The sequence below is a fragment of the Balaenoptera borealis genome (assembly GCF_965194805.1).
Source record: "Balaenoptera borealis genome assembly, chromosome: 8".
Classification (NCBI taxonomy): Eukaryota; Metazoa; Chordata; class Mammalia; order Artiodactyla; family Balaenopteridae; genus Balaenoptera; species Balaenoptera borealis.
Window position 1 is genome coordinate 100,823,985 of NC_138865.1, and position 26,731 is coordinate 100,850,715.

Here is a 26,731-nt window from a genome sequence, read left to right on the forward strand (position 1 = left end):
TAAAGAAACTTACTGATAGGACTAAAGTTCTTTTTAGCTACTACTATAAAGAAGGGCTTCAGGATTATTTGGAAGAGATAATGTAAACACATATGAATAGAGTGTGTAATTGAATATCTGTGGGTAGTATAACACTTCAAAATGATTTGAAGTGTGATAAACGATCTGTACAGAATTATCTATATAAGATAGCTTTAAAATATATAATGTGATTGACGACCAATGAGAATTCTGTATGAAATTTAGTTTAAGTAAATCATTTCTTTGCTCTGTGAAGTCCAAAACAAACTTGGATAACTTCATTTTGAAAACACTTATGGTAAAAATAGATACTCAAATGCAAAGGAAATAAACTCATAGAAGAATATGGATCTCAAATAGCTAACCTTTAACACTTTTTCTGGAACTTCAGGTAGGAGTTCCCGAAGTTGACAAAGAGTTGCTAATAGTATCCAGTTCAGTGAAGGTCCTTTATTTAACATGAGCTGAGCCACCAATGGATTAACACTTGGAAAATCAAGTAAGTACATTTCTTCCTAGAAAAAAGTGTAAGGAATAATCAGCCAGTGGTTTTTTCTTACTCTACTCACTCCAGCAGATTAAAATTTGTGTTGTTGCACCTACCACTCAATTTGAGATGCTTGGGGGAAAAAAGTATGGCCAGGAGGAAGGAAACTTGTTTGTCAGTAAAGATTCATACACCCAGAATTGGGAAGGATCTTAGAGTTCATTCAGTCTAATCACTCATCCAAAGAGACTCATTACAGTCCATTTCCTTCAAATGACAATCGTTTTATCTAATGACAGCTCTTCTACCTTTCAGGGCAGGGTTCCCCAGCCCCCCCGCCCGCACAGCAGGAGGTGGGCGGAGGGCCAGCGAGCGAAGCTTCATCTGCCGCTCCCTATCGCTCGCGTTACCGCCTGAACCATCGCTTGCATCACCGTGTGAACCATCCCACCCCACCCCAGTCCGTGGAAAAACTGTCTTCCACGAAACCGGCCCCTGGTGCCAAAAAGGTTGGGGACCGCCGTTTTAGGGGACTTAGTTATATAGCTCAAGATTTCTTTAGCTCTCCCTTTGTAGACCATATACTATCATGGTTTGGTTAAATGAACCATGTTTATGATATCTAGCAGATGTTATAATTTCAGGAAAGGCTTATTGTGAAAAGTACAGGAAGAATTACTATCAACCAGAACTGACCCTGACAGTCTAAAAATATACATTTTCAGAGAGATCTCATAAATGTCTAGATATGTAGCAGCCACCTTTATTGCCAAATTTCTTTTTTTTTTTTTTCTGGGTTACACTGGCTTTTTGCACCCTCTTTTAGTTTATCAAACGACAGACATGTGAATAGATTGGACGTGCCTTTGTAGGAAGGAAATTGCACATACATACATATATGTCATAATTAATTATACCCATACTTGTTGATAGTGCTATGTTCTGTTAGGCATGTAAAAGTCCTGTGATTTAATATATATGACTATTTTATTTATTTGTTTTATAATTTTATTTTTTCTGTAGGTAAAATAGTCACATGGTTCAAAATTCAAAAGGCACTAAAAGGTATATGGTGAAAAGTCCCATTCCTACTGCATTACCTCAGTTCTCTCTAGAGATAATCAATGTTATAATTTCTTGGTATCCTTCCAGAGATATTTTATTCATTTACAAACAAATACATATAAATATTAATTTCCCCTTGTTTTACACAAATGGTAGTGTACTGCATGCTCTGCACTGCAACTTTCATGTTTCACTTAATATATTTTGAAGGTCATTCCAAGTTAGTACATAACGATCTTCATCATTCTTTTCTCATGGCTTCAGGATTTGAATATATTAAAAATAAAGGCAACAGAAACACTAGGTTGGTATGAGAGCCTGGAAATATTTATGCTTAAACAAAAGGAATTTCTGAAAATTAACTAATCTTATAACTATTTCATAACTTTACTTTCAATTATATAATTGAGTTACTGACAAATCACAGAATGATAGAATTTTGCTATTCTCATAATATACCTACTATTCTTGAATGCTGAAATGTAGGAATTAGAAAAATTATTATATTTTAAGAATATTAGACATTGAAGCCATTAGATCACCCTATAATAAGTTAGATTTGAAAGTTCATTATAAAAGATCCCATTAAAATAGTTCTATGAGGGACTTCCCTGGTAGTGCAGTGGTTAAGAATCCGCCTGCCAATGCAGGGGGCAGGGGTTCGAGCCCTGATCCAGGAAGATCCCACATGCTGTGGAGCAACTAAGCCTGCAAGCCACAACTACTGAAGCCCGCGTGCCTAGAGCCCATGCTCCGCAACAAACAGAAGCCACCGCAATGAGAAGCCTGTGTGCCACAACGAAGAGTAACCCCCACTCGCTGCAACTAGAGAAAGCCTGCATGCAGCGACGAAGACCCAACACAGCCAAAAATAAATAAATTTATAAAAAAACAGTTCTATGAGATTGAAAATATTCATAATTCTGGAAAACTGTCTAAATAAATGCTGTGCATTATGGCTATTGTTACATATGTTCATGCAAGCATGATAGAACAAGAAAATGCTACCAGAAAGAGAATTCAAGTACATGTATTTATATTTGCTTTGCAAATATCTAATTTATATATTAGGAAATAAACCTTAGATGGTGAAACTTCAAGCCAGGATTTATCCAACCATTCATGAGGATCCCTCTTCGAGGTCATTAAATTGTGGTCAGCAATTTGTCGAATTAGCAGTGCAGTCTCTTCCACTCCTGGGGCAATTATAAGCTAAAGTATATTTTTTATGTTAGATTATAGGAAATACTAGGAAACAAAATATATCACTCAAAAATTGTTTGCAATTAGGAGAAAAACTCCCCCAGCAGATTCTAATCTTTGTACACTGTTTTAGATATAATTTACTAATTTATCTATGTGAAATCCAGGATGTTTTATTTGTGAGGATAAACAATTTACTTTCCTTCTTTAAATATGATATCCTTGTAGTTTCTAATTTTTGGAACTAAATTGTTATTCTTCACTTCCATTTGGCATTTATTAATAAAGTCTTTTAAACATATTTGGTGTTTTATTTCATCTGTATTAGAAAAAAAGCAATTTGGATGTCACTAGCAATAATTAATATTTTGCTTTTTCTAGGTTAAACTTAATAGTTCTCAAATAAAAATAAGAATTAAACAATAGTGCAAGATTTTTCAAAAAAAAAGTTGAAAAATAAGGATATTTACAGATTAATTTGATGCTGTATTCAAAAAGAAGAATGTGTTTTGATTTAGAGTATTCTTGGTATTGTTCATCCAATCTTGGCTTATTTGATGGTAAGATACCCCTGCCAAAAATGTGTGATGTGTGTGTGTGTTAAACTTAACTCTAAAAAGAATTTCTTAATATCCCCTACTTCCTGTCTGTCTCTTGTGTTTTCCTCCATGCCCTTCCCTCTTCTGAAATGCCAGCCTTTTCCTTCCCCTTTCATTTCTATTTTTATCTTCTGCTTCGTCTTTTGGCTTTGGTTGAAGGAAAGATAGTTCATGGGTTAGCAGTTTAATGTGGATAGAGAACACTGCCCTAAACAATCACATCTTAAAAATATGAATATTCTGTCCTGTAGTGGAAATTTAAAAAACAAAGACTGTACAAACCTCACAAAATAATTATGACTTTTTTTTCTTCCACAAGAATAAATAAATAAAACTGCTAGCGTATACCTGGGGGTATATGCATGCTAAAGAAGGATTTTCTTTTTATATTAAATATATAGAGTACACAGAAATACACTGTTTGATTCCAAATTTATTTTATTAAAAGTTTTGGACATTTTGAGAAGATTTGAGACTTTTATTTAAATATAAATTTTATTTTAAAGGGCGTAATTTTATAATGGTAATGAATATTACCTTAACTTAAGGGTAAGGATTCTGGAGCTCATGGCTAGACTTTGGGAGATTCAAGAACCCCCGCTAACATTGTTTTCAAAAATTTGCATATGTGTGTATCTATGCATTTTTCTGCAAAGAGAATTCATAAGAAATTTATAGAATTTTTTTATATTAGAGTAAAATATGGCATGACACTACTAGCTGTATTTTCTTTTAGTTTGAGAAAATGTACTTAAATTTCGTAATGTTCCCTTTATGGCTAGGCTCTCCAGACGCTTGGAAATAAAAAAAATAATCCAACCTGATGGATTTTTTTGGCCTAAGAGGCCAAAAGCCATATTACTAAGTGTATTCTAAAATAATACGAGTCTCGGGAGCCCCCTTTAATGTCATAAGGTCATCAAGTTAGGAGAATGGGAGGCTTGAGTATTGGTGATACATTGATACAAGAATTAGAGCAAATTAATCATCTTGTTTCTTAAATTCCATGGAAAAATGGATATACTTTTAAGATTATTATGTAAACTTGAAAAGCTTTTGGAGTAGTTTGATCCAGGTGGGAACAGACTTTCATTTGGAATGGACTGTGCCTGAGCAGTACCTCCTATTTCATCTCCAAATGCCTTCCTTGGAACATGTCCTCTGTGGATCATGTCACTGTACCTGAATAGGGTCACTTACTGGTATCAGATAACCCATGTATAGATTTTTAAAATGATTTTCTAAAGCATATTTTGCATATGACTGCTTTCTATTAGCTGAAGAGAAAAGAGGCTGATTAAGTGGTAAAACCTCACTTGAATGAATAAATGAGACAAATTTATATTTATTTAGATAACTTTTCTAAGAATTTTACTTCTATGTTTAACATGCATCACAGGATCAAAATTATCTGGATTCTATTTCAAATAGATCATTTGTTGATTTTCTTAACAGGTTCTGCTTTCACTGAATTCTATTTAGTAGATGTTTGTTGAATATTTTTACTGTGTACAAAACACTGTGCTAGATGCTATAGGCTTTACAAAGAAAAGGGCCTAGTTCTCACCATCCAGGGTGGAGGGTATATGAACAAACATCTCATATTATAATAAAGGTATAAGCATTATTAGGCGGATGGGAGGAGAGATTCCTCTTGAGAGAGTATAACTGGTGCAAATTTTTTAAAGGAGGTGGTATTTGAGCTGGGTAGAAAAAGTCAGAACTATGAAGACTGGCAGTAAGGGGATGGGGAATAGTATTTCTGGGGGAAGACAGGACAGAATCAGATGGCTGAGAGGTGGGGGCATATTCAGGAAAAGGTGAGTAGAATGATGTTAAAGGAAGGATTACTAGGGGTCAAATCATGGAGGAGTTTGAATCCACCTGAGGTTAACTCCATTTTGATGAAGTAGGAAGCTACAGAAGGTCTTTTGAGCACAAAAATTCAATTCAACAACAAATATTTATCAAGAGCCTACTACATAGGCTCTGTGCTTGGTGCTAGGAAGACAAAAATGAAAAGCATGTTCCCTTTCTTTTATGCTTACAGTCTAGGGAGTGAAATATTCACAGCTGTTATTTCAGAAATGTAATTGGTGTCAATATACATGATGCACGGGAGTGGGAAAAGAGTAGAAATAAAGAGATTAATTAGGAAGTTACCTTAGAACGCCAGGTGAGAGGTGAAGGCCTGAATTTAGGGAAATAGCAATGGGAGTAGAAAGGAGAGGCATACTCTAGAGACACTGCAGAGTTAAAAGGAAGATTTAGCTACTGATTAGATTAGAATAGTGATGCCATAAACTAGGTGTAAAAAACTAACAGAAACCTTAATTAAAATAGAGTTGGGAGACCAGCAGGAGGAGCTCTCATGCCCTACCATGATAGTACAATTCAATAGGAAGAAAGACTTCCTCTTCTTTCCTAGCAAGAGCTCAGCCAATAAGAGGCTGTCACAACTCAGCCAATGAAAAGCCACTATACTTCGAACTCTCAACTCCTCCAATGGACTCTTTGTTTACTATAACCCTCCCAACTTCCTTTTCCCCTCTTTAAAAGATTTCGCCTCTCGTTGCTGTGCCCGGACTTGCATATGGCTTGCCATGGTTGCAGGCCCTGAGTTGCAGTTCTTTGTTGATCCCGTATAAACCCATTTTTGCTGCAGAAATAACTGGCAGTCTACTTGTTTTAGGTCAATATCAAGTTTGGGGGAGGATGAGAAGTTGTGTTTTGGATATGCAGAATTTGAGGCACCTGTGGGATATTCATGTGGCGATTTCCAGTAGAATTCTAGAATATAGGTGCAGACCTTAAGAAAAGTTAGAAAAATTTTAAGGATTTTCTTAAAAATGAAAGCTAAATTTGTGGGAATGTCTGAGTTTATCAAGGAAAGAATATAAAGTGATAATAGTAGAGGACTGAGCCCTGAATTTTGGGGAAATATATAAACTTCAGAGTGGGACATTGAAAAAAAGCCAAGAAAGGAGACTGATTAGAGATCATCAAGATATTGCTCTATTCATATGTCATAAGATTTCCATTTTACAGCAGATAAAAACAGTATGTCTCTCATAAGTGAGAATTTTTGATCAAGGGATATTTATTTTTATTCATATCCTGACCTGTTTCAAAAAATCTAAGTAGTAATGAAGAGATAAAATATGAAGTTAAATTCACTAAAGGCTTTTAGAGCAGAAATTTAAGTGGAAAGAATATTTGTTAATTTGAAACTGTTCTTTATATGGCTTTTAAGTGTTTTTTAGTTTACCCATTTAATGTTTCTTCTCACTGGGCAGTTGAGTTTCAGATTTCATAAATTTTGGTTTATGAAAAATACAAACAAACATATAGAAAAAGAATACCTTTACATCCAGTTCTTCTGATTTTAGCCCAGATGAAACCAAAGCTGCATAAATCAAAGCTAGGTGATGAAGTGTCTTTTCTGTAAGATAGTACCTAAAAAAAATTATATTATTATATTCTACTCATTTGATGTCTGACTATACTTACTAAAATTCATTTTATTTTTCACGTTTTATAAAGTTTTTAGAATAACCTGGCTAAAACAATGCTTGTGTGGCAGACTCATTTTTTTTTCCACTCAGTACTCTTTTGTAAGAACAGTTCCACCTCCATTCTTCAATAGTACCGTTAAATCTAGGAGATGCTGAGTGTGCGTGTGTGTGTGTGTGTGTAGAAAAGTTTAACTCATCCCCTTACTAGCCCCAGGGATGGCTATGTGACTGAAGCCTAGCCAGCTAGAATACTCCATCCCCCTGGCCAAAGTATCAGGTTCAGATATGAACATATGACCAGAGCCAGGATAACTAGAATCCTCCCTGGGTCTTTTCCCTGAACTGTTAGAAAAAACACTCTTTTAAATGATCATTATATGATGTGATAGAGGTGTTAACTAACACTAAGGTGGTAATTATATTGCAGTATATAAATGTATCAAATCAACAGAGTGTACTCCTTAAACTTACACAATCTTATATCTCAGTTATATCTCAGTAATTTTAAAAAACACCGCTATTTTCCTGTCTATAGTTATTAAACAGGTCAGATGTGACTCGAGCTGTGGGTGGATATTTCTACTATCTTTATCCACTTTAAGTACTCCAAGCAACGAAAAAGAAATTTGTTGGCTTATATTACTAAGGGGTCCAGGAGAAGACATTTTTGGACCCAGGGACTCAAACAATGTCATTGAGACAATGGCTCTCTTAATCTCTTTGCTCTTTTTCCTCTGTTGGCTTCTTTCTCAGGTAAGCTCTTTTCAAAAGAGTGGCTGATAAGAGAGACACACTGTGCCTAAACTGTTTGTTCAAACAATGTGGTTTCTATTGAACACCTGCTTTCTTTTTGGAATCTAGAGTTTTGATTTGTGACTAGCTCCTACTGAAAGCCCTGGGCACTGAGTGTCTGGAGAGTTTCCCTGGTAGACAACATTTTACAAACGTTATCACAACTCGTTGCTGGGGAAGTTAAGCATGCTCTGTGTGACTCTCCTAGGAGAGGACTCTCGGAAGCTTCCTCCTAGTTTCCTCTGGACTTTGATCCACGCCCTTTCTCCCTTTGCTGAATTTGCTTTGAGTACAAGAATATTTTCAGCGCTGTGAATATTCCTAACAAATCATCAACTTGGGGGTTGTCTTGGGGACTCCTGACACATTTTCTCAAATAGGAACTAATGGCATGAACTACTAAAGTAATTAAAAATTTTTATTTTGTATTTTCAATTCTCCTCATTTGGTCAGTTGATTAAGATACTTTAAAAATGTTCCAATGATCTAAAAATATGAAACCGAGATACCTAGAAGTCTGAACAGAATTACATTTTATAATAATATATTATTGTGAATAAATGATAATTCTAGCCTGAACACAAAACAATCTCAGAGTGTTACATAATTAATTTTTTTCATGTACATCTGGATAAAAATAAGTGTAAATCTCTTCTTATAATCTCTTGTACTTCAGTTGCACCTCTAGGTGGATACCAATCTAAAAACAACTTTAAAAAATTTCAAATCAATTATTTATCCAGAATACTTCCAAGTTCTTGATAAAGCTTAACATGCTTTACAGCCTTTATTAATCTTCAAAATGAAGATTTTAGACTTGAATAATTTTTAAAAATATCTTTATTGGAGTATAATTGCTTTACAATGTTGTGTTAGTTTCTGTTGTACAACAAAGTGAATCAGCTATAAGTATACATATATCCCCATATCCCCTCCCTCTTGCGTCTCCCTCCCACCCTCCCTATCCCATCCCTCTAGGTGGTCACAAAGCATCGAGCTGATCTCCCTGTGCTATGCAGCAGCTTCCCACTAGCCATCAATTTTACATTTGGTAGTGTATATATGTCAATGCTACTCTCTCACTTCGTCCCAACTTTCCCATCCCCCCGTTAGAACTGAATAATTATTTTAATTTTTCAGTTCTGGTAGAAAGGAAAAACTATATTAAGTGACTACTAGAGGTTATTGTTAATAGAGGAGGGAATAAGAACCAAGTTGTTTGTATTCTTACATTCTAACTTACACGTATCGTCACATGATAATAATAATTTTATACAAAGAGCTTGGTACAGTAAGATAAACAAAATGGAGTCAAACAAGAAAGTCAATAATGGAAAAAAATCACACAGATAATATAATGTTAAATAAGATAAGATATCTGTACCTTATCTAATAAGTAAAGAATATTTTTGAAACTTCTACTATGATGTGGTATGTGTAATGTAGTATTGTAGAGATTAAAAAAGTGAATAAGGCTAGTGTGCAATTTAGTTGGGAAGATTCATTCATTCAATCAAGGAGTATTTACCAAGCATCTATCATATGAAAGCAATGTGGTCACTGCTGTAGGGCAAGTGCCCCAAAATGATAATACAAAACAAAATACGATAATATCAAAGATGAGGAGAAAACAGGGAGCTAAGGAGTTCGAAGGTTGGAAAGGTTACAACTAAATATCTGTTTATATGCATGAGTGGGGGATACTGAAGAAAGGTTGACTAGAAAAAGTAGATAGGTCCTGAAAAATAGGCACAATTTCACCAGATGGAATAGCTGGAGGAAGGAAGGAATATCGTAGGAAGAGAGAACTGTATGAGCAAAAGTAGAAGTAGGAAAGCAAGGAGGATGTTTGCAAGCTAATGAGCAGAACTTTTGATTGAAATGGAAAGCAGTGAAAAGTAAGCCTGAAAATATAGGTTAGGATTATATGCCGAAGACTTTGACTATTAGGGTGAGTAGTCTGTATATATTCAGTAAATAATGGGGAAGTCAGTGAAGGTGTTTTATCAGAGTGAAATAATAAGAGCCTGGTTTTAGGAATATTAATTGAGTGTATGACAGATTATGGAGAGTAATGTTGAGAGTCATCTGGAGGTGGGAAAACCGTTTGTTATAATAGTCCACATAAAATAATGAGAAACTGAACTAAGATGTTGGTAATATAAATAGAGCGAGGGGAGAGATGAAAGTCCAGTGGTTGAATCTATAGGATTTGTTTTCCAGTCTTGATGACTAAAAGAAAGGCAATGGTCATAAATAGCTAAAGGGCAGAAAAGAGGATATGCAGTTTTGGAGGGAAGAGAGAATAAAATGAACTCATACTATGTTAACTTTGAGAGCCTGTGGAATATAAGAGTGGAAATATTATATAGAAAATTAGAGATATTATGTCAGGAATTTCAAAGAGAGACTGCAGCTGCAGATAGAAATATAATAATTATATGCAGAAAGATGATAACTGAAGCTATGGGAGAGGATAAGATTTTTAATGGACAAAATAGAAGAAAAAAAGAGATTTCATATCTATCTGGAGACTGGGACAAGGAAGAAGAAGAGGTAAAGACAGAGAAGAAGTAGAGAGGTAGAAGATCAAAAACATTGAAGTGCCATGGAACTGAAGAGTTTCAAGACAGAAAGCACTGACAATAGTCTTAAATACTTCAGAGCAGTGAAAGATAAAAATATTTTTGGATATGATCATAAGAAAGTCACAAATGATGAGTGACATCTGAGAGATAGAGATCAGTATAGAGATAGAGAGAAAAGCCAGATTGCAAAGAATAAAAGGAGAAAGTGAAGGCAGTACGTTCATAAAATTTAGAACGAGGGAAAGGAGAGACATATAATGATAATTTGAGCCAGTGTCTTGGCGTGGATTTGGGGGGCAATTTTTCAGTTAAGCACATCAATGAAAGGAAGTATAGTAAGATGCTAGTTAGTTGGTATATCTAATAAAATTTTAGAGAGAAGTGATTGAAGAATGACATTTTTTAACAGACGAGTCCAGAATTAAAAATTAATAAGAAGTGAAACACTCACAGCAGCAATTCTTAGTGAGGTAGAGGAGGGGAGCATGATTTGCACTGACTGTCCAGGGGAAATACATCATCTCCGAAATTCCGATTTGTTTTCTAAGGGCATGCCTTCACCTTGAGAATCCCTTACTTAAAGCAAACTAGATGAGCAAGAGGAAAATTTACATAGCTACTTTTATTCGAAGAAGAAAATGGAATAACTTAAAAGATATATATGTGACTTTGGATGGAGACGTGTTTACTTACTCTGAGTTTAATGGTTTTTTGGCATATAAAATTATCCAACAATAGCTGTACTGGAATGATAATGCCATCAGTCTCATAATGATATTGTCTGATGCCTTCTCACAGTTTAATTCTTCTAGGTCCTACCAGAAAATAAATAAAATAAAAAGATTCACTGGGTTGACCAGTTGTTACGAAATTATTGTTGCCATATTTCTAGAATCTATGATATATAAATTATAACTTGAGAAGAAGCATGGGTATGGGTTCCCATTTTATGGAAAAATTAAAGTCACACTGGAAGTAGTAGGGGAAAAGCTACAGTAGTTGTAAAACGGTTAATGATAGCCTCAGCAAGGAGGGTTCATGAATCTCCCAAAGTCCTAGACATGAAGCAAGCAGTCTACAGAGTGCTCCTATCTGGGCAAAGTTCTTTGTAGACAGGGATCTGGCTACTCTTAAGGACAAAAACCCATGGGATAATCTGCACTTAATGCTTACTTAAGGAAGATGAAAAAGCAGCAGTTAATGGACTTATAGGAATGTATTTCTAATGATCTAGAATCCCTATTTTCCTTTAACAATATTAATTTTTGATAGAGTGAATAATTCAAGAAGTATTTTATTCTAACAGTAAGTTATGTAAGCATGGATTAAAACAGTTTTCCCAAACAGGATTTCCCTCCCACAAATAATTGTTATTTAATAACCTTAAATATGCAAGACACAATATTCCATAAGAATCTTTCTAACAGAGCTTTTTTGTTTCCGTCATATAATTCTTATAGTATTAACATTTGCTTATCAAATCAGACTTCTACCTTACCATAATACGTGCCATTAATTTACACTCCATACCATCAAACTGCTTTCTGCTCTCCACTCCCACACTATTAAATTAATTTCTTTGTAATTTGTACTCCAATCAAGCAAACAAATCAGGGAGATTCATACATCTTAAATTCTAAAATATATGGATTTTTGAAGAGATTTTCTCTCTCTTTTTAAAAACTGACTAATCTATAGGCAATCCCCACTTACTTTAGAGGAAATCCCGTATTACCAATTACAGATTAATATGTTACCTCCTTTTAAGAAACACAGTGGCTAGAATTTGATTTTTAAAGTTTTCAACACTATAATTATTCTATAAATGTATTTAAAAATAGGTCAATACATAATATTAAAGATACTATATTTGCTCTATCTTCTTAAAGTATGTTAAAAATTACAAGGCATTGAAAAAGCTTGGTAATAGCCATTTTCTACGGTGATGATTTTAGCACTTATGGTCCATTTGCAAAGTTTTGGAAGAAATCATGAGTAGATTATAGTTAAGCTCTCTAAAGCTAATAGATTACATGGTTACACATGTATTTTAATATACTTGATTCATATTTTTTATTGTATAGTTTTACCTGCAAAATTATGGTGGTGTTCTCATCAATTGTCACCACTACATAATGCTCTGTACCACCAAAGAGTTTCAGTGACTCACTGCAGCACCTCTCCACCAGTGTGATATTATACCTGTAAAATATAATATTTTGGGGTGACAGATGGCTAAGAAAAATTCTTTAAGAAAAACTGTACTGTCCTCCTGCATATTAAATTATTTGAACTACTGTGCAAGTTTCATACCTCAATTTATTCTACTTAAGAAATTTGAAGAATGAAACTATGAATTATTCAGTTTATGACAAATTAGTTGAGATATGTGTTGCCTTAGGTATTTTGCTAAATATTACTGTACATGATACTATTATAAATGTTTTTTTTGTTTGTTTGTTTTTTGGGGTTTTTTTTTTGCCCGCACCCACGCGGCTTGTGGGATTTTTGTTCCCCCACCAGGGACTGAACCTGGGCCCCCGGAAGTGAGAGTGCAGAGTCCTAACAACTGGACTGCCAGGGAATTCCCCTATTATAAATGTCTTGACCAATTTATTCTGGCTCCGCAAGTAATAATTCATGAAATTAAAACATTGTGTTATGAGACTAAAACATTCTGCATTTATCAGAATTTTCTTTTTTCTCCTGAAAAGTTGCCTAGATTTAAACTATCTTTTACAAGCTCGCAGTTTTCTGTGAATGCCGCACAGCCTTAAGTTATAAAAACAAAAGCATGGAAAATAGATCTGCATTTTAACGAAGGTCACAGCATAATTATCCTTCCTTGTCTAAAATCCTATGTCTAACCTTCCTGTGACAACTTGTATGCTATGATAGTGTTTTAGATCATTTAAAAATGCTCCGTGTTGGTATGATGTTAGAACTAAAGGTCTAAAAACTTGAGAATTCATTTAGAACTTCATAATCTTGTTTCCTAGTCAGTGTTTAAAGTCCCCTAAATAAGAATACTCATTCTCAATATCAATGACCCAAAGACATGACCATGTAATTCACAGAAAACCCCCCCACATAAAATGTTCATATTTGCTGGTAACAAAAGAAATGCAATTAAAATATGAATTGAAATAATAATTAACTATTTTTTCTCCACAAAATTGATATATAACCAAAAAAAGACAATATTCAATAATTATGATGGTGTACTATAGGGAGAGAGTATAAGTTGACATAAACTCTATGGAAAACTATTCCTATGTGATATAATTCCAGGCTTGAATCAGAAAGAAATAGTGCCACATATATAGCATAATATTTAGCCAATTAGGGTATATATATCTTTCCTAAGTTATGAAATCAATAACTTACTTGGATTCTAACAATTGAAGTATTTCTGGAGTATTAAGAAGTCCTTCAGATGCAAAAAACACATATGGAATCTGAATTTCCAAAAGAAAACCACCAAAACTATCCAGCAAGTTGCTCCCTAAATATGAAAAAATTTATAAATATTTCTCTTTTTTCTCATCCCTCAGTTCTTTCTCTTTTTACTAAACATGAGAATAACAGGTGTATGCTCAAGGAGTAGTATAAAAATAAAACATATTCATTGTAAAAATATGAATTCAGAATAAAGAAAGGTCTGAAGAATAAAATAAAAACCATGTTATTCTACTCCTAGAAATAATAGTTAATAGAATTTATTAAAACTACTATATACTAAAAACAGAGTTTAACACATACTTCCACACTTTTTTCTATATGTTTGCTTGTCTATACTTACACATGTACATTCACTTGAAAAAATAAGGAAAAGAAAAAACAGGATCATACTCTACCTGAATGTTAATATCTGCTTTATTCAATTAGTACATGTTGGACATTTCCTGTGTAAATATATATACTGATTTACATCAAAATTTAAAATTATGCACAATAATCCATAGGGAATACTACAGATCAATAGGAAAAAGGTCATATACCTCAACAAATAAGTGGACAAAGGACATAAACAGGCAATTTATAAAAGAATGGCTATACAAGATCAATTCACTTATGAAATGATATGGATAATCAAAGAAATGCAAATTAACACAACTATAAAATATTATTTGCCTCTAATCCTTTCAAAAATTTAAAAGATTAATAATACCTACTCATAGTAAAAATATGAGGGAAAGGATTCTCTCACACTTTCTGCATAAACATAAATTGGGATAGAATTTCTGGAAAGCTATTGGCAATATATAAATGTGTGTATACCTTTGAACCGGCAATTCATTTTACCCTGGAATTTTTACTTCTCAGGACAAGTACATAAAGATATATAAGATATATAAGCTACTGTAAATCTTGTGGTATAATAGTAGAAAATTGAAGCATTATAAATGACCCAAATAAGGAATTGGTTGAATAAATTCAGTTTAAAGATGAATGTTTAACTTTTATCCCTTCTTGAACCCATGTTTTCATTATTTAATGAAGTTAACGCTTAAATCTCTGTATCAAAGATTCCAAAGTAATAATTATGGTTACTGTATTTTTAGAATTGAGTTGGAATGTCTCAGAATTCAAACTTCCTACTCATACTTCAGGTGGATGGAAAGTAACTTATGGCAAGTTTTGAATGAGAGATGCACTGGGACTAAAAATATACAGGCTTTTTAATTTAATGGATCTGAGAATTCACAACCTTAGTCATGTGAAGCGTTACTGAGAAATACAAAGAAACCAAATGCTATGCAAAGTGGTTTAGGCTCTTTGCCAAGCATTTGTGCATTATTTTTTGTTGTGTATTAAAAGTTCTCTGTGTCAGTCAACATACTATGACATATTTTCCCCTAAAATTCAATAAAAATATTGTTGCATAAAAGTCAGATTAAGATTAGATATAATTATAATTTAATTGTGCTATTGTAAGTAAAATTTAGAAGCTAAAGGGATGAAGACAAATAGAATCAGTAAAGGCTATTTTACAAAAGAGGAATATGAGGCAAGAGATAGTTAAAGGCCTTGCTCAAGGTCACACAGTTGGTGGTGAGGTTAGAGCTTGAACTCAAGTCTTCTAATGCTATAGTTTATTCTCTTTCCATAGATCAGAAATAGAAAGCAGAAAATTTTCACGCTAATGGAACAAAAAAGGAATTTTAGTTTATATCCTTACTCTTTAAAACTGTGTCTGGAAGAATCACTTTAAAGGCCAAGTAAGGAATATTCAATTTTTTGCAATGTTCAGTCCAACAAGAGTTTTCTACAAAATTGTATTCCACCACAAATGAGAAATTACTCCAGGGGAAATCTGCTCCAATATATTGATTGTGTACAACTGCACAGAAACTTGTACTGAAGACAAAAGAAAGCCAAGAAAATAGAATTAGTCTCGTGTCATTATATACTTGGAATGCTAAAAGATGACTGTTTTGGCTATTTTATTCTTCTCTAATCTATGCCTACTTATCTTGGAAGGACACTGGTGTATTTTCTGTTGACTTGTTTTCCAATCGTGCTAATCTCTTTTTATCTTTCTTTTTGATGGTCATACTTAAAAAAAACAAACAAACCAGGATATAAAAAAACTGTGGACTATTTGACATCCTCATATGCAAGGGACCCTATTTTATTACCTGAGTCTTATCAGTAATACACAAATCACCATGAGAAATCAACCTCATTTTCTTATAAATGTGAGATTTTAATCTTTGAGAATCTATATAGTAGAATATTACCTGATTACTTTGTTTTTTATTTATTTTATTTTTATTTTTATTTTTTTGGCGGTGTTGGGTCTTCATTGCTGCGTGCGGGCTTTCTCTAGCTGTGGCGAGCGGAGGCTACTCTTCGTTGCAGCGCGCGGGCTTCTCATTGCGGTGGCTTCTCTTGTTGCGGCGCGTGGGCTCTAGGTGCGCAGGCTTCAGTAGGTGCGGCACGCGGGCTCAGTAGTGGTGGCTCGTGGGCTCTAGAGTGCAGGCTCAGTAGTTGTGGGGCACAGGCTTAGTGGCTCCGCAGCATGTGGGATCGTCCTGGACCAGGGCTCGAACCCGTGCCCCCTACATTGGCAGGTGGATTCTTAACCACTGTGCCACCAGGGAAGTCCCTACCTGACAACTTTGAAATGGCTTTTTTTTTCCTCAATGGGCTTCATAAGTGATTTAACAACAACAAAAAGATGGGTACTTAAATATCATAAGTTTATCTTTCCCATCTTCAAATTTCATATAACATAGCATTTACTATAATTAAAATTCTCTATTGCTGCTTTCTATCTAGAAATAATTTCACATAAAATAAGGCAAAATAAAAACATTTTTAGACAAGTCAACACTAAATTTATTATTAGCAGGCTCTCACTGAAAGAATTTCTACGTGATGTACTACAAGAAGAAGGGAACTCAAAAGGAATGAAGAAAATATAAAAAACAATGCTGAGCAAAAACACTGGTAAAAAAAAAACAAGTGTAAGTCTAAATAGGTACTACTTGTACTGTCACTAACAATAGCAATGATAATTTGGAGATATTAAAGAAAGATTGAACTAAAGTTCTGGATGACAATAATACATAATACACAAGGCAATAAACTTAGTTAAAGCATTTTTCAGGAAGAGAGTAGAGACATTGATTAATTTCAGGTTTTATTAAACCTTTTTTGGGACTTCCCTCGTGGTCCAGTGGTTAAAAATCTGCCTTCCAATGCAGGGGACGTCAGTTCAATCCCTGGTTGGGGAACTAGGATCCCACATGCCGCAGAGCAACTAAGCCTGCGCGCCGCAACTACTGAGCTTGTGCACTCTGGTGCCCACATACTGCAACTAGAGAAATCCACGTGCCCCATCGAAAAGACCCGCATGCCGCAATGAAGATCCCATGTGCCACAACTAAGACCTGACGCAGCCAAATAAATAAATAAATAAATAAATTTTTAAAAATTGGTTTTAAAAAAACTGTTTAAAAAGTTAAGTTCTAGGGCTTCCCTGGTGGCGCAGTGATTGAGAATCTGCCTGCCAATGCAGGGGACATGGGTTCGAGCCCTGGTCCGGGAAGATCCCACATGCCGCGGAGCAACTAGGCCCGTGAGCCACAACTACTGAGCCTGCGCGTCTGGAGCCTGTGCTCCGCAACAAGAGAGGCCGCGCCAGTGAGAGGCCCGCGCACCGCAATGAAGAGTGGCCCCCGCTTGTCGCAACTAGAGAAAGCCCTCGCACAGAAATGAAGACCCAACACAGCCAAAAATAAAATAAATAAATAAATTAATTTAAAAATTTATAAAAAAAAAAAAAAGTTAAGTTCTAGGAGAAACTGTGCTTTTCCTGTGGAACTGGTGTGTCTCCTCCCCATAGATGAACAAATATGTTTTTACCCATTTAAAACACCTTTGGATTCCAGAAAATCTTTTTTGTTCGAATGGAAGACAGTCAGTGTCAAACCTGTTGGAAAAAAGAGTAATACAAAAAGTTTTTTTCAATATTTTGTTCATATATATTTTTAGGTGTGTCATATATTTCACTACCATAAAAATGAATTAAAGATCTGTGCACAAGGATTATTTTTCTAAGTCTAGGGAATCAGAAAGTTTGAGCCATGGGCACTGTTTCTGGTGTGTATATATGTTGTGTGTATATAAGCCTGGAAATTCTGAATTTATTATGTAAAATAATAAAATGGATCAAAAACTTAATGTTAAGATAACTAAACACTCACCAATTCTGTGCAGTTCATTTTATTTTGCTAAAAATTATGGTAGATTTTACCTTTTTTCTAGCCAAAAATTTAAGTACATAACTAAACAGCAAGAGACTATATTTCAGTCTGGTAGGAATTTTTTTTCCTTTCTCCTTGCTGTATAAGAAAAAGAAGACTTCCTGGACACTACCTGTTTCGTAGATTCACTCCTGCTTCTCAATTATAATTTAAATTACTTATATTATTTATGTTATATTTTAAACAAAATATAATAAACTTAAAAATTTTATTATACCCACATATACAGTTTATTTTTGGTAGACATAATTGATTTAAGAGTAGCTAATTCTAGTTAAAATAAATTCTATACTCTATTAGTGAACTTTTGTCAACTGTAGAGTTCCCAAAGGTGTGATGTAATAATGGCAGAGTAATGTTTAATAATTTCATGTTTACTTGATATGACAGTAGTTTTGGTGATAATAAGAATGGAGTTAGTAGTATTTCTCTTTTATAATTTATGAGGTCATATTATTTAAAACCTCATCTCCTTAAGTGGTTTGTACTAGCTTTGATCCCAAAGCAGATTACTTGCTGAGCACATTACTAGGATCTTTCAAACACATGGAACGATGGAACTACATCTTATTTTCTAACACTAGACAGAAAAAAAGGCCTAGCTTCTAGATACAGAGGATAGTTGCCAGTTACAAAGAGAGTAAGAACATTTTTCAGTATATAGAGTCAATATTTTTGTGTCAGCAGACCTTGTTGAAACAAAACAATAAGAGTAGTAATGATATAATCCCAAATGTCAAGAGAAATAGGAATGTTCAGCATGAAACCTACATAAGAACCGATATATATACAGCAATAATTTGCCAATATATCTTACGTGACATCAAAGGAAAATGTGTCTCATTAAGTAGGTTTAAGTATCCTTTTCTGTGGGGCAGGAATATTTCCTCAGCTTCTCCACAAAAATATTCCTTTGGTTATCCAAATCCCTTTGTCTTATTAATATTTTAAATTTTATTTTTTAGAATTTTTATTGGAGTATAGCTGATTTACAATATTGTGTTAGTTTCAGGTGTACAGCAAAGTGAATCAGTTATACATATACATATATCCCCCTTTGTTTTATAATGCTAACATTGATCAGCGCAATATACACTACTATGTATAAAATAGATAACTAATGAGAACCTGCTGCATAGCACAGGGAACTCTACTCAGTGCTCTGTGGTGACCTAAATGGGAAGGAAATCCAAAAAAGAGAGGATATATGTATACATATAGCTGATTCACTTTGCAATACAGCAGAAACTAACACAACATTGTAAAGCAACTATACCCCAATTAAAAAAAAAAAAGTTTCCAATTACCCTGATTGTCTAGACAACTGTGGCAGCTTCAGCTCCACAATTGTTAAGTATTGCTCTAGCATTTTGGTACTAGTAAGGATCTTGTGATTTGGTAAATATGAATTCATCTTCCCAGGACTGGAATACTGAATGAAATAATAAGATCCATGCTTGAAAATTTGGACTCTAGCACATGATAACATCATCAAGAAATAGCACCGTATAAGGCTCTGCTTAAAAGAGTTTCCATTCTCACATTACTATTGATATGTTTTAATAGTTTACTAAGAGAAGCAGATATTTGTCACAATACTTGCATATATTTCAGTTAAATCTTTCTCACTAGTCTTAGTCTAAGTAGGGTATATAGGGAGGTATTCATTAGCTCATTCATTTATTCAATAAATCTTTATGAGGTGCCTTCCATGTTCCAGGCATTTTTGTGGGTGCTGGAGATACAAATCAGGGCATGGTCATTACCTTCCAGAAGCTGAAATTTTAGTGAGGAAAACAGACAAGATAATCAGTTATTATAGCCCAGAATGGTAAGAAGTGCCTTAGAAGGATGCACATAATACCCTAAGAGTAGAGAGGGAAAGTATTTAAATCAAGTTTTCCTAAACAAATGTTTTAACTAATTTTTAAAGGATGTGTAGGAGTTAGCTTCCTAAAGAAGAGAGAAGAGCATTATGATAGCAGGAACAGGAAGTGTAAAGGCATGGAGATAGGAAACAGCATGATAAATAGTTTGGTAGGGTTAGAGCAAAGAAATATTTTGGGAGATGACAAAAGATGCAGTTCATAGAGGGAAGAGAATAAATAAAGGTTAACACAGGTTGAGGGTGGTATTTTATTTTATTTTTAAGACTGGAAGGCTTAAAGATTAAGAGAAAGAGTCATTAGAGAAGAAGGCTGGCTGGGAAATAACTGATGGAACAAAATGTTTGAGACTGCATGAAGAGATGGGATCCACAGCACAAGTGATAGATTGGTTTTCAAAGGGTGGAGATTCACCTCCTCTGTAGAGAAAGGAGGAAAGATAAAAGAATAGAAGAAATAAATGTAAGTTTGTAGATGGTGGGGAAGATGAAACTGAGGAGGATTATTACTGGACTAAAGGATGTTAGAAGGCATAATTCCCTTCTCAAAATGAGGGGATGAGTGGCATGATACGGGTTTATGGTACAGCCATTAGTATGATAGGAATGGGAACTAAGAACATACAGAAAGATTGTTAAGAATTATTAAAAGCCCTTATAAGTTCAGAGAACCTGATTTTGTAGTGGTACAAATCTATCTGATTTTCTCCAGTAATGATCAGCAGCTCAGGTGTAGGATAGAGAGATTAAATCTTGATTGATTGAGGGTTGAAGTTTAAATGGAAGTTATCAATACAATAGAAGAACAAGACTGATTAAAGTGATGGCCATCACCAATTCTGGAAGGAGAAAAAAATGAAAAAAGGAGTTGACAATTTATAAATCTCTAGAATGCTGAAGATCATGAAAGAGCTAGAGGTAGCTGTAGACACAGAACAATGTATCAGAGTTTAAAGTTTAGAGGCAGGACAGTTCTGTATTATCACAAGGTCGATAGCAAAGTGAAGGAGTGAATATCATATTTGTTGTGAAGGCCAATGAAACTAAAAGGTCAGGGTGTTGAATGAATCATTCACATTAAAGACACCTAGGATAATGGCAAGACCAGATGCAAAACTGTCCATGGATGATTGTGGGGTAGTAGAGAAGGACATGGCAATATGGCATAGCCTCAAAGGATGGAGGAATAAAGTTTTGGAAAGGATAATGGAAAGCAAGAAATGGCCTTCTCATCCTTATACATAGAGAGAGAAAATTATCAGCTTCTATATGAAAGGGATACAGGGGAAGCATTATCATCTAAAGAAAGTTGGGTTTCACTTAAGACAAGGAGATGAAGAAGGAGAAAAGTTTACATCTTAGCAATGGGTTCCACAGCACAAGGTGGAAAGGGTTGGCAGAGGTGGCAGTGGTGGGTAGAAGAGTTGAAAAATGACCCTGGAACAAGAGAGACTTAGGTTCAAATCCTGATTCCCTCACTTACTACCTGCGATTTTGGCGTGATACATCACTTTTATGAATTTTAGTTTCTTCATTTGTAAAAATTGACTTAATAAAACCTATTCATAGAGTTGTAAGTAGTCCATAATATTAGTGATTAGTAGACAATAAAAGGTGTCAATTGGTAATAATAATTAACAGTAATGATAATGTACATATAAGTACATTGTAGTATATTTATATTGCAGACTAATATAGTCCACATTGATTTAAAAACTGATTAGATCCCACTGAATTATATATTTTTAAAGTATGAATTTTATGGTGTGTTAATCATATCTTAATTAAAAACTTGGTTAGATCAGTACATTTTTATATATTCAAGCATTTGTTATCAAATGAAGCATAATTTAAAACTCCCTACCTTCTATTTTGTTAAGGGTTTTAATGAGTAAATGTTTTTCACCATCTGAATCCATTCTTATTATAATCAGCACCTGTTCAAAAATAAGAATTTCATATACATGTATATCTGAATGATTATTCTTTTTCATATTCTTTTGCTACAGTGACAAAAATAACAAACTTCATTGGTTACATGAAACTAATGACAATAAGGTGGCAAAGTAAATATTTGTGTTGCAAAAGATATAAGTGCTTGAACACAAAGGAATAAATTCTAGTAAGATCAAATATTAATGAGGAAAGTATTTTGGGGTAGGGCATTCCTAGCATTCCTCAAGAATTCCAATATAGGTGACTATATATAAGTTGTCTCTGCCTGTACTGTAAGTGTTAAATTTAACCCAGGCAGGTTTGAATTGCTGGAGAAAACCAATGATTTGCTGCTATACTTTCCTACTTACCATTACAGTTTTGGGGGTGTGCAGGGTGGAGATAACAAATCAACCATAGGTTGTTCCCGTATCTTGGCTATTGTAAATAATGCTGCAATGAACATAAGGGTGTATCTTTTCAAAGTAGTGTTTTTGTATTCTTTGGTCAAATACCCAGAAGTGGGGTAGATGGTTCATATGGGAGTTCCATTCTTAATTCTTTGAGGCATCTCTATACTGTTTTCCATAGTGGCTGCACCAACTTATGTTCCCACCAACAGTGTATGAGGGTTCCCTTTTCTCCAAATCCTCACCAATATTTATTATTTCTTGCCTTGTTGATAATAGCCATTATGATAGGTGTGATGTGATATCTCATTGTGGTTTTGATTTGCATTTCCCTAACAATTAGTGATGTTGAACATCTTTTCATGTGCCTATTGGCCATCTGTATGTCTTTTTTGGGAAAATATCTATGAAGCTCCTCTGCCCATTTTAAATTTTTTTTGTAGTTGTTGAGTAGTATGAGTTCTTTATATATTTTGGATATAACATCTTATTGAATATAATAATTTGCAAATATCTTCTCCTATTCAATAAGTTGTCTTTTCATTTTGATGATGATTTTCTTTGCTGTGCAGAAACTTTTTAGTTTGATGTAGTCCCATTTGTTTGTTTTTGCTTTTGTTTCCCTTGCCTGAGGAGACATAGCCAGAAAGATATTGCTCAGACTGATGTCAAAGAGTGTACTGCCTATGTTTTATCGTTTCAGGTCTTACATTCCAATCCTTAATCCATTTTGAGTTGATTTTCGTGTATGGTGTGAGACAGTGGTCTACTTTTTTTTTTGTATGTGGCTGTCCAGTTTTCCCAACACCATTTATTGAAGAGACAATCCTTTCTCTATTGTTTCTTCTTTGTTCCTTTGTTGTAAATTAATTGTCCATATATGTGTGGGTTTATTTCTGGGCTCTCAATTCTGTTCCACTGATCTATGTATCTGTTTTTCTGCCAATACCATGCTCTTTTGATTACTATAGCTGTGTAATGTAGTTTGAAATCAGGGACTGTGGTGCCTCCAGCTTTGTTCTTTTTTCTCAGGATTGCTTTGGCTAGTTATGGTCTTTTGTGGTTCCATATAAATTTTAGGATTTTTTGTTCTATTTCTGTGGAAAAATGTCCTTGGGATTTTGATAGGGATTGCATTGAATATGTAGATTGTTTTAGGTAATATGGACATTTCAACAATGTTAATTCTTCCAACCCATGAGCATGGAATATCTTTCCATTTATTTGTATCTTTAATTTCCTTCAGCAATATCTTATAGTTTTCAGTGTACAGGTCTTTCACCTCCTTGGTTAAATTTATTCCTAGGTATTTTTTCTTTTTGTTGTGATTGTAAATGGGATTGTTTTCTTAATTTCTCTTTCTGCTAGCTCATTTTTAGCATATAGAAATACAATAGATTTTTATATGTTGATTTTGTACCCTGCAACTTTACTGTATTTGTTTTGTCATTTCTCATAGTTTTTTGGTGGAGTCTTTAGGGTTTTCTACACATAAAATCATGTCACCTGCAACAGTGACAGTTTTACTTTTTCCTTTCCAATTTGGATGCATTTTATTTCTTTTTCTATCTAATTGCTCTGGCTATAATTTCTAATACTATATTGAATAAGAGTGGTGAGAGTGGGCATCCTTGTCTTGTTCCTGATTTTAGAGGGACAGTTTTCAGCTTTTCACCATTGAGTATGATGTTAGCTGTGGGTTTGTTATATATGGCCTCTATCATGCTGAGATACACTCCTTCTACACCCATTTCATTGAGAGTTTTTTTAATCACAAATAGGTGTTGAATCTAGTCAAATGCTTTTTCTGCATCTATTGAGATGATCATATGTTTTTTATCTTTCATTTTGCTAAGGTGTATCACACTGATTGATTTGAGAATATTGAACCATCTTTGCATCCCTGGAATAAATCCTACTTGATAATGCTATATGAAACTTTTAATGTATTGTATTTGGTTTGCTACTATTCTGTTAAGGATTTTTGTATCTATATTCATCAGAGATATTGGTCAGTAATGTATATTTTTTGTATTGTCTTTGTCTGGACTTGGTATCAGGGTAATGCTGGCCTTGTAAAATGAGTTAGAAAGTGTTCCCTCCTCTTCAATATTTTGGAAGAGTTTGAGAAGGATGGATATTAATTCTTCTTTGAATGTTTGGTAGAATTCACCTGTGAAGCCATCTGATTCTGGGCTTTTGTTTTTTAGGAGGTTTTTGTTTCATTACTGTTTTAATCTCTTTACTAGAAATTGATCTATTCAATTTTTCCATTTCTTCATAATTCAGTCTTGGAAGGTTGCATGATTCTAAGAATTTCTTCATTTCTTCTAGGTTGTCCACTTTGTTGGTTACTAACTATTCAGAATATTCTCTTACAATCTTTGTATTTTTGTGGTATCCATTGTTATTTTTCTCCTTTATTTTCTAATTTTATTTATCAGAGCCTTCTCTTTTTTTTTCTTAGTGAGTCTGGTTAAATGTTTGTCATTTTTGTTTACCTTTTCAAAGAACCAACTCTTAGTTTCACTGATCTCGTCTATTGTCTTTTTAGTCTCTATTTTATTTATTTTTGCTCTGATCTTTATTATTTCCTTCCTTCTACTGACTTTGGGCTTCATTTGTTTTTTTTCTAGTTCCTTTAGGTGTAAGGTTAGATGATTTATTTGAGACTTTTGTTTCTCGAGATAGGCTTGTATTGATATAAACTTCCCTCTTAGTACTGCTTTTGCTGCATCCCATAGATTTTGGTATATCGTATTTTCATTTTCATTTGTCTTAAGGTATTTTAAAAATTCTCTTTTGATTTCTTCATTGACCCAATAGTTGCTCAGTAGCATGTTGTTCAGTCTCCACATATCTGTGATGTTTTCAGCTATCTTCTTATAGTCTCATAGTGTTGTGGTCGGAAAAGATGCTTGATATGATTTCAGTCTTCTTAAATTTATTGAGACTTGTTTTGTGTCCCAACATACGGTTTATGCCTGAGAAAGTTCCATGTGTGCTTGAGAAGAATGTGTATTTTGCTGCATTTGGATGGAATGTCCTGTACCAATCTATCAAATCCATCTGGTTTAATGTTTCATTTAAGACCACTGTTTCCTTGTTGACTTTCTGTCTGGATGATCTATCTATTAATGTAAGTGGGGTGTTAAAGTCCTCTCCTATTATTGTGCTGCACCAATTTCTCCCTTTAGGTCTGTTAAAAATTGCTTTATATATTTTGGTGCTCCTATGTTAGGTGCATAGATATTACTAACTATTATGTCTTTTTTTGTTGTTTTACTATTATGTCTTTTTGATGAATTGTCCCCTTTATCAGAATATAATGTCCTTCCTTGTCTCTTGTTACCTTTTTTTGGCTTAACGTGTATTTTGTCTGATATGAGTATGGCTACATCTGCTTTCTTTTGGCTGTCGTTTGCTTGGAGTATCATCTTCTATCACTTCACTTTGAGCCTATGTTTGTCTTTAGAGCTGAAGTGAGTCTCCCAGAGGCAGCATATAGTTGGCTCTTGTTTTTTTTTTTTTTTTTAGAAATTCACGTTCTTTTACTTATTTATTTATTTATTTATGACTGTGTTGAGTCTTCGTTTCTGTGCGAGGGCTTTCTCTAGTTGCGGCAAGTGGGGACCACTCTTCATCGCGGTGCGCGGGCCTCTCACCATCGCGGCCTCTCTTGTTGCGGAGCACAGGCTCCAGACGCGCAGGCTCAGTAATTGTGGCTCACGGGCCCAGTTGCTCCGTGGCATGTGGGATCTTCCCAGACCAGGGCTCGAACCCGTGTCCCCTGCATTGGCAGGCAGATTCTCAACCACTGCGCCACCAGGGAAGCCCGGCTCTTGTTTTTTAATCCATCCAGCCACTTTGTGTCTTTTGATTGGTGAATCCAATCCATTTACACTTAGGGTGATTATTGATAGATGAGTACTGAGTACTGCCATTCTATCTTTTGTTTTCTGTTTGTTCTATATCTCCATTGTTTCTTTTTCCTGTGTTTCTTTCTGTCATTTTGGTTTGGTGGTTTTCTATGTTTTTCTCAGTTTCCTCTTTTTTTTATGTTTTGTGTCTCTGTTCTAGATTTATGCTTGGTGGTTACCAAGAGGTTTGTGTGAAATGTATCATAGATAAAGTAGTCCTTTTTCTGCTGATAGCATCTTATCTTCATTTGCCTATATGGGTTCCCTTCTTTTCCTCTTCCCCTTTTATGTTTTTCTTGTCTCAAATTATCCCTTTTTATATTGCATTAGTTACCAAATTGAAGTAGCTATTGTTTTTTTCCTGATATTTCTCCCTTTAACCTTTATGTTGTAATAAAGTATTTAAAAACCTATTCTGATACAGAGTTGCAATTTTCTGATTCTGTTCAGCTATTTATCACCTTAAAGTTTTGTGTACTTTTGCCTTTTTTTTCTGGCAGCAGAGCTCCTTTCAACATTTCTTATAAGGCAGGTCT

General features: G+C 34.4%; 1 protein-coding gene across 2 annotated transcripts in view; it reads right to left on the reverse strand.

Annotated features, from left to right (window-relative positions):
• Positions 1-26,731, reverse strand: part of SHOC1 (shortage in chiasmata 1) — an 87,189-nt gene that overhangs the window by 9,688 nt on the left and 50,770 nt on the right. For both annotated transcript variants that reach the window (XM_082404263.1, XM_082404262.1), the window contains exons 15-23: positions 21,795-21,867; positions 17,645-17,711; positions 15,453-15,631; positions 13,658-13,775; positions 12,361-12,472; positions 10,964-11,085; positions 6,738-6,831; positions 2,654-2,785; positions 387-536 (exon numbers count right to left, since the gene is read on the reverse strand). In XM_082404263.1, coding sequence (XP_082260389.1) covers positions 387-536; positions 2,654-2,785; positions 6,738-6,831; positions 10,964-11,085; positions 12,361-12,472; positions 13,658-13,775; positions 15,453-15,631; positions 17,645-17,711; positions 21,795-21,867 — 1,047 coding nt within the window. The remainder of the gene's footprint in view (positions 1-386; positions 537-2,653; positions 2,786-6,737; positions 6,832-10,963; positions 11,086-12,360; positions 12,473-13,657; positions 13,776-15,452; positions 15,632-17,644; positions 17,712-21,794; positions 21,868-26,731) is intronic.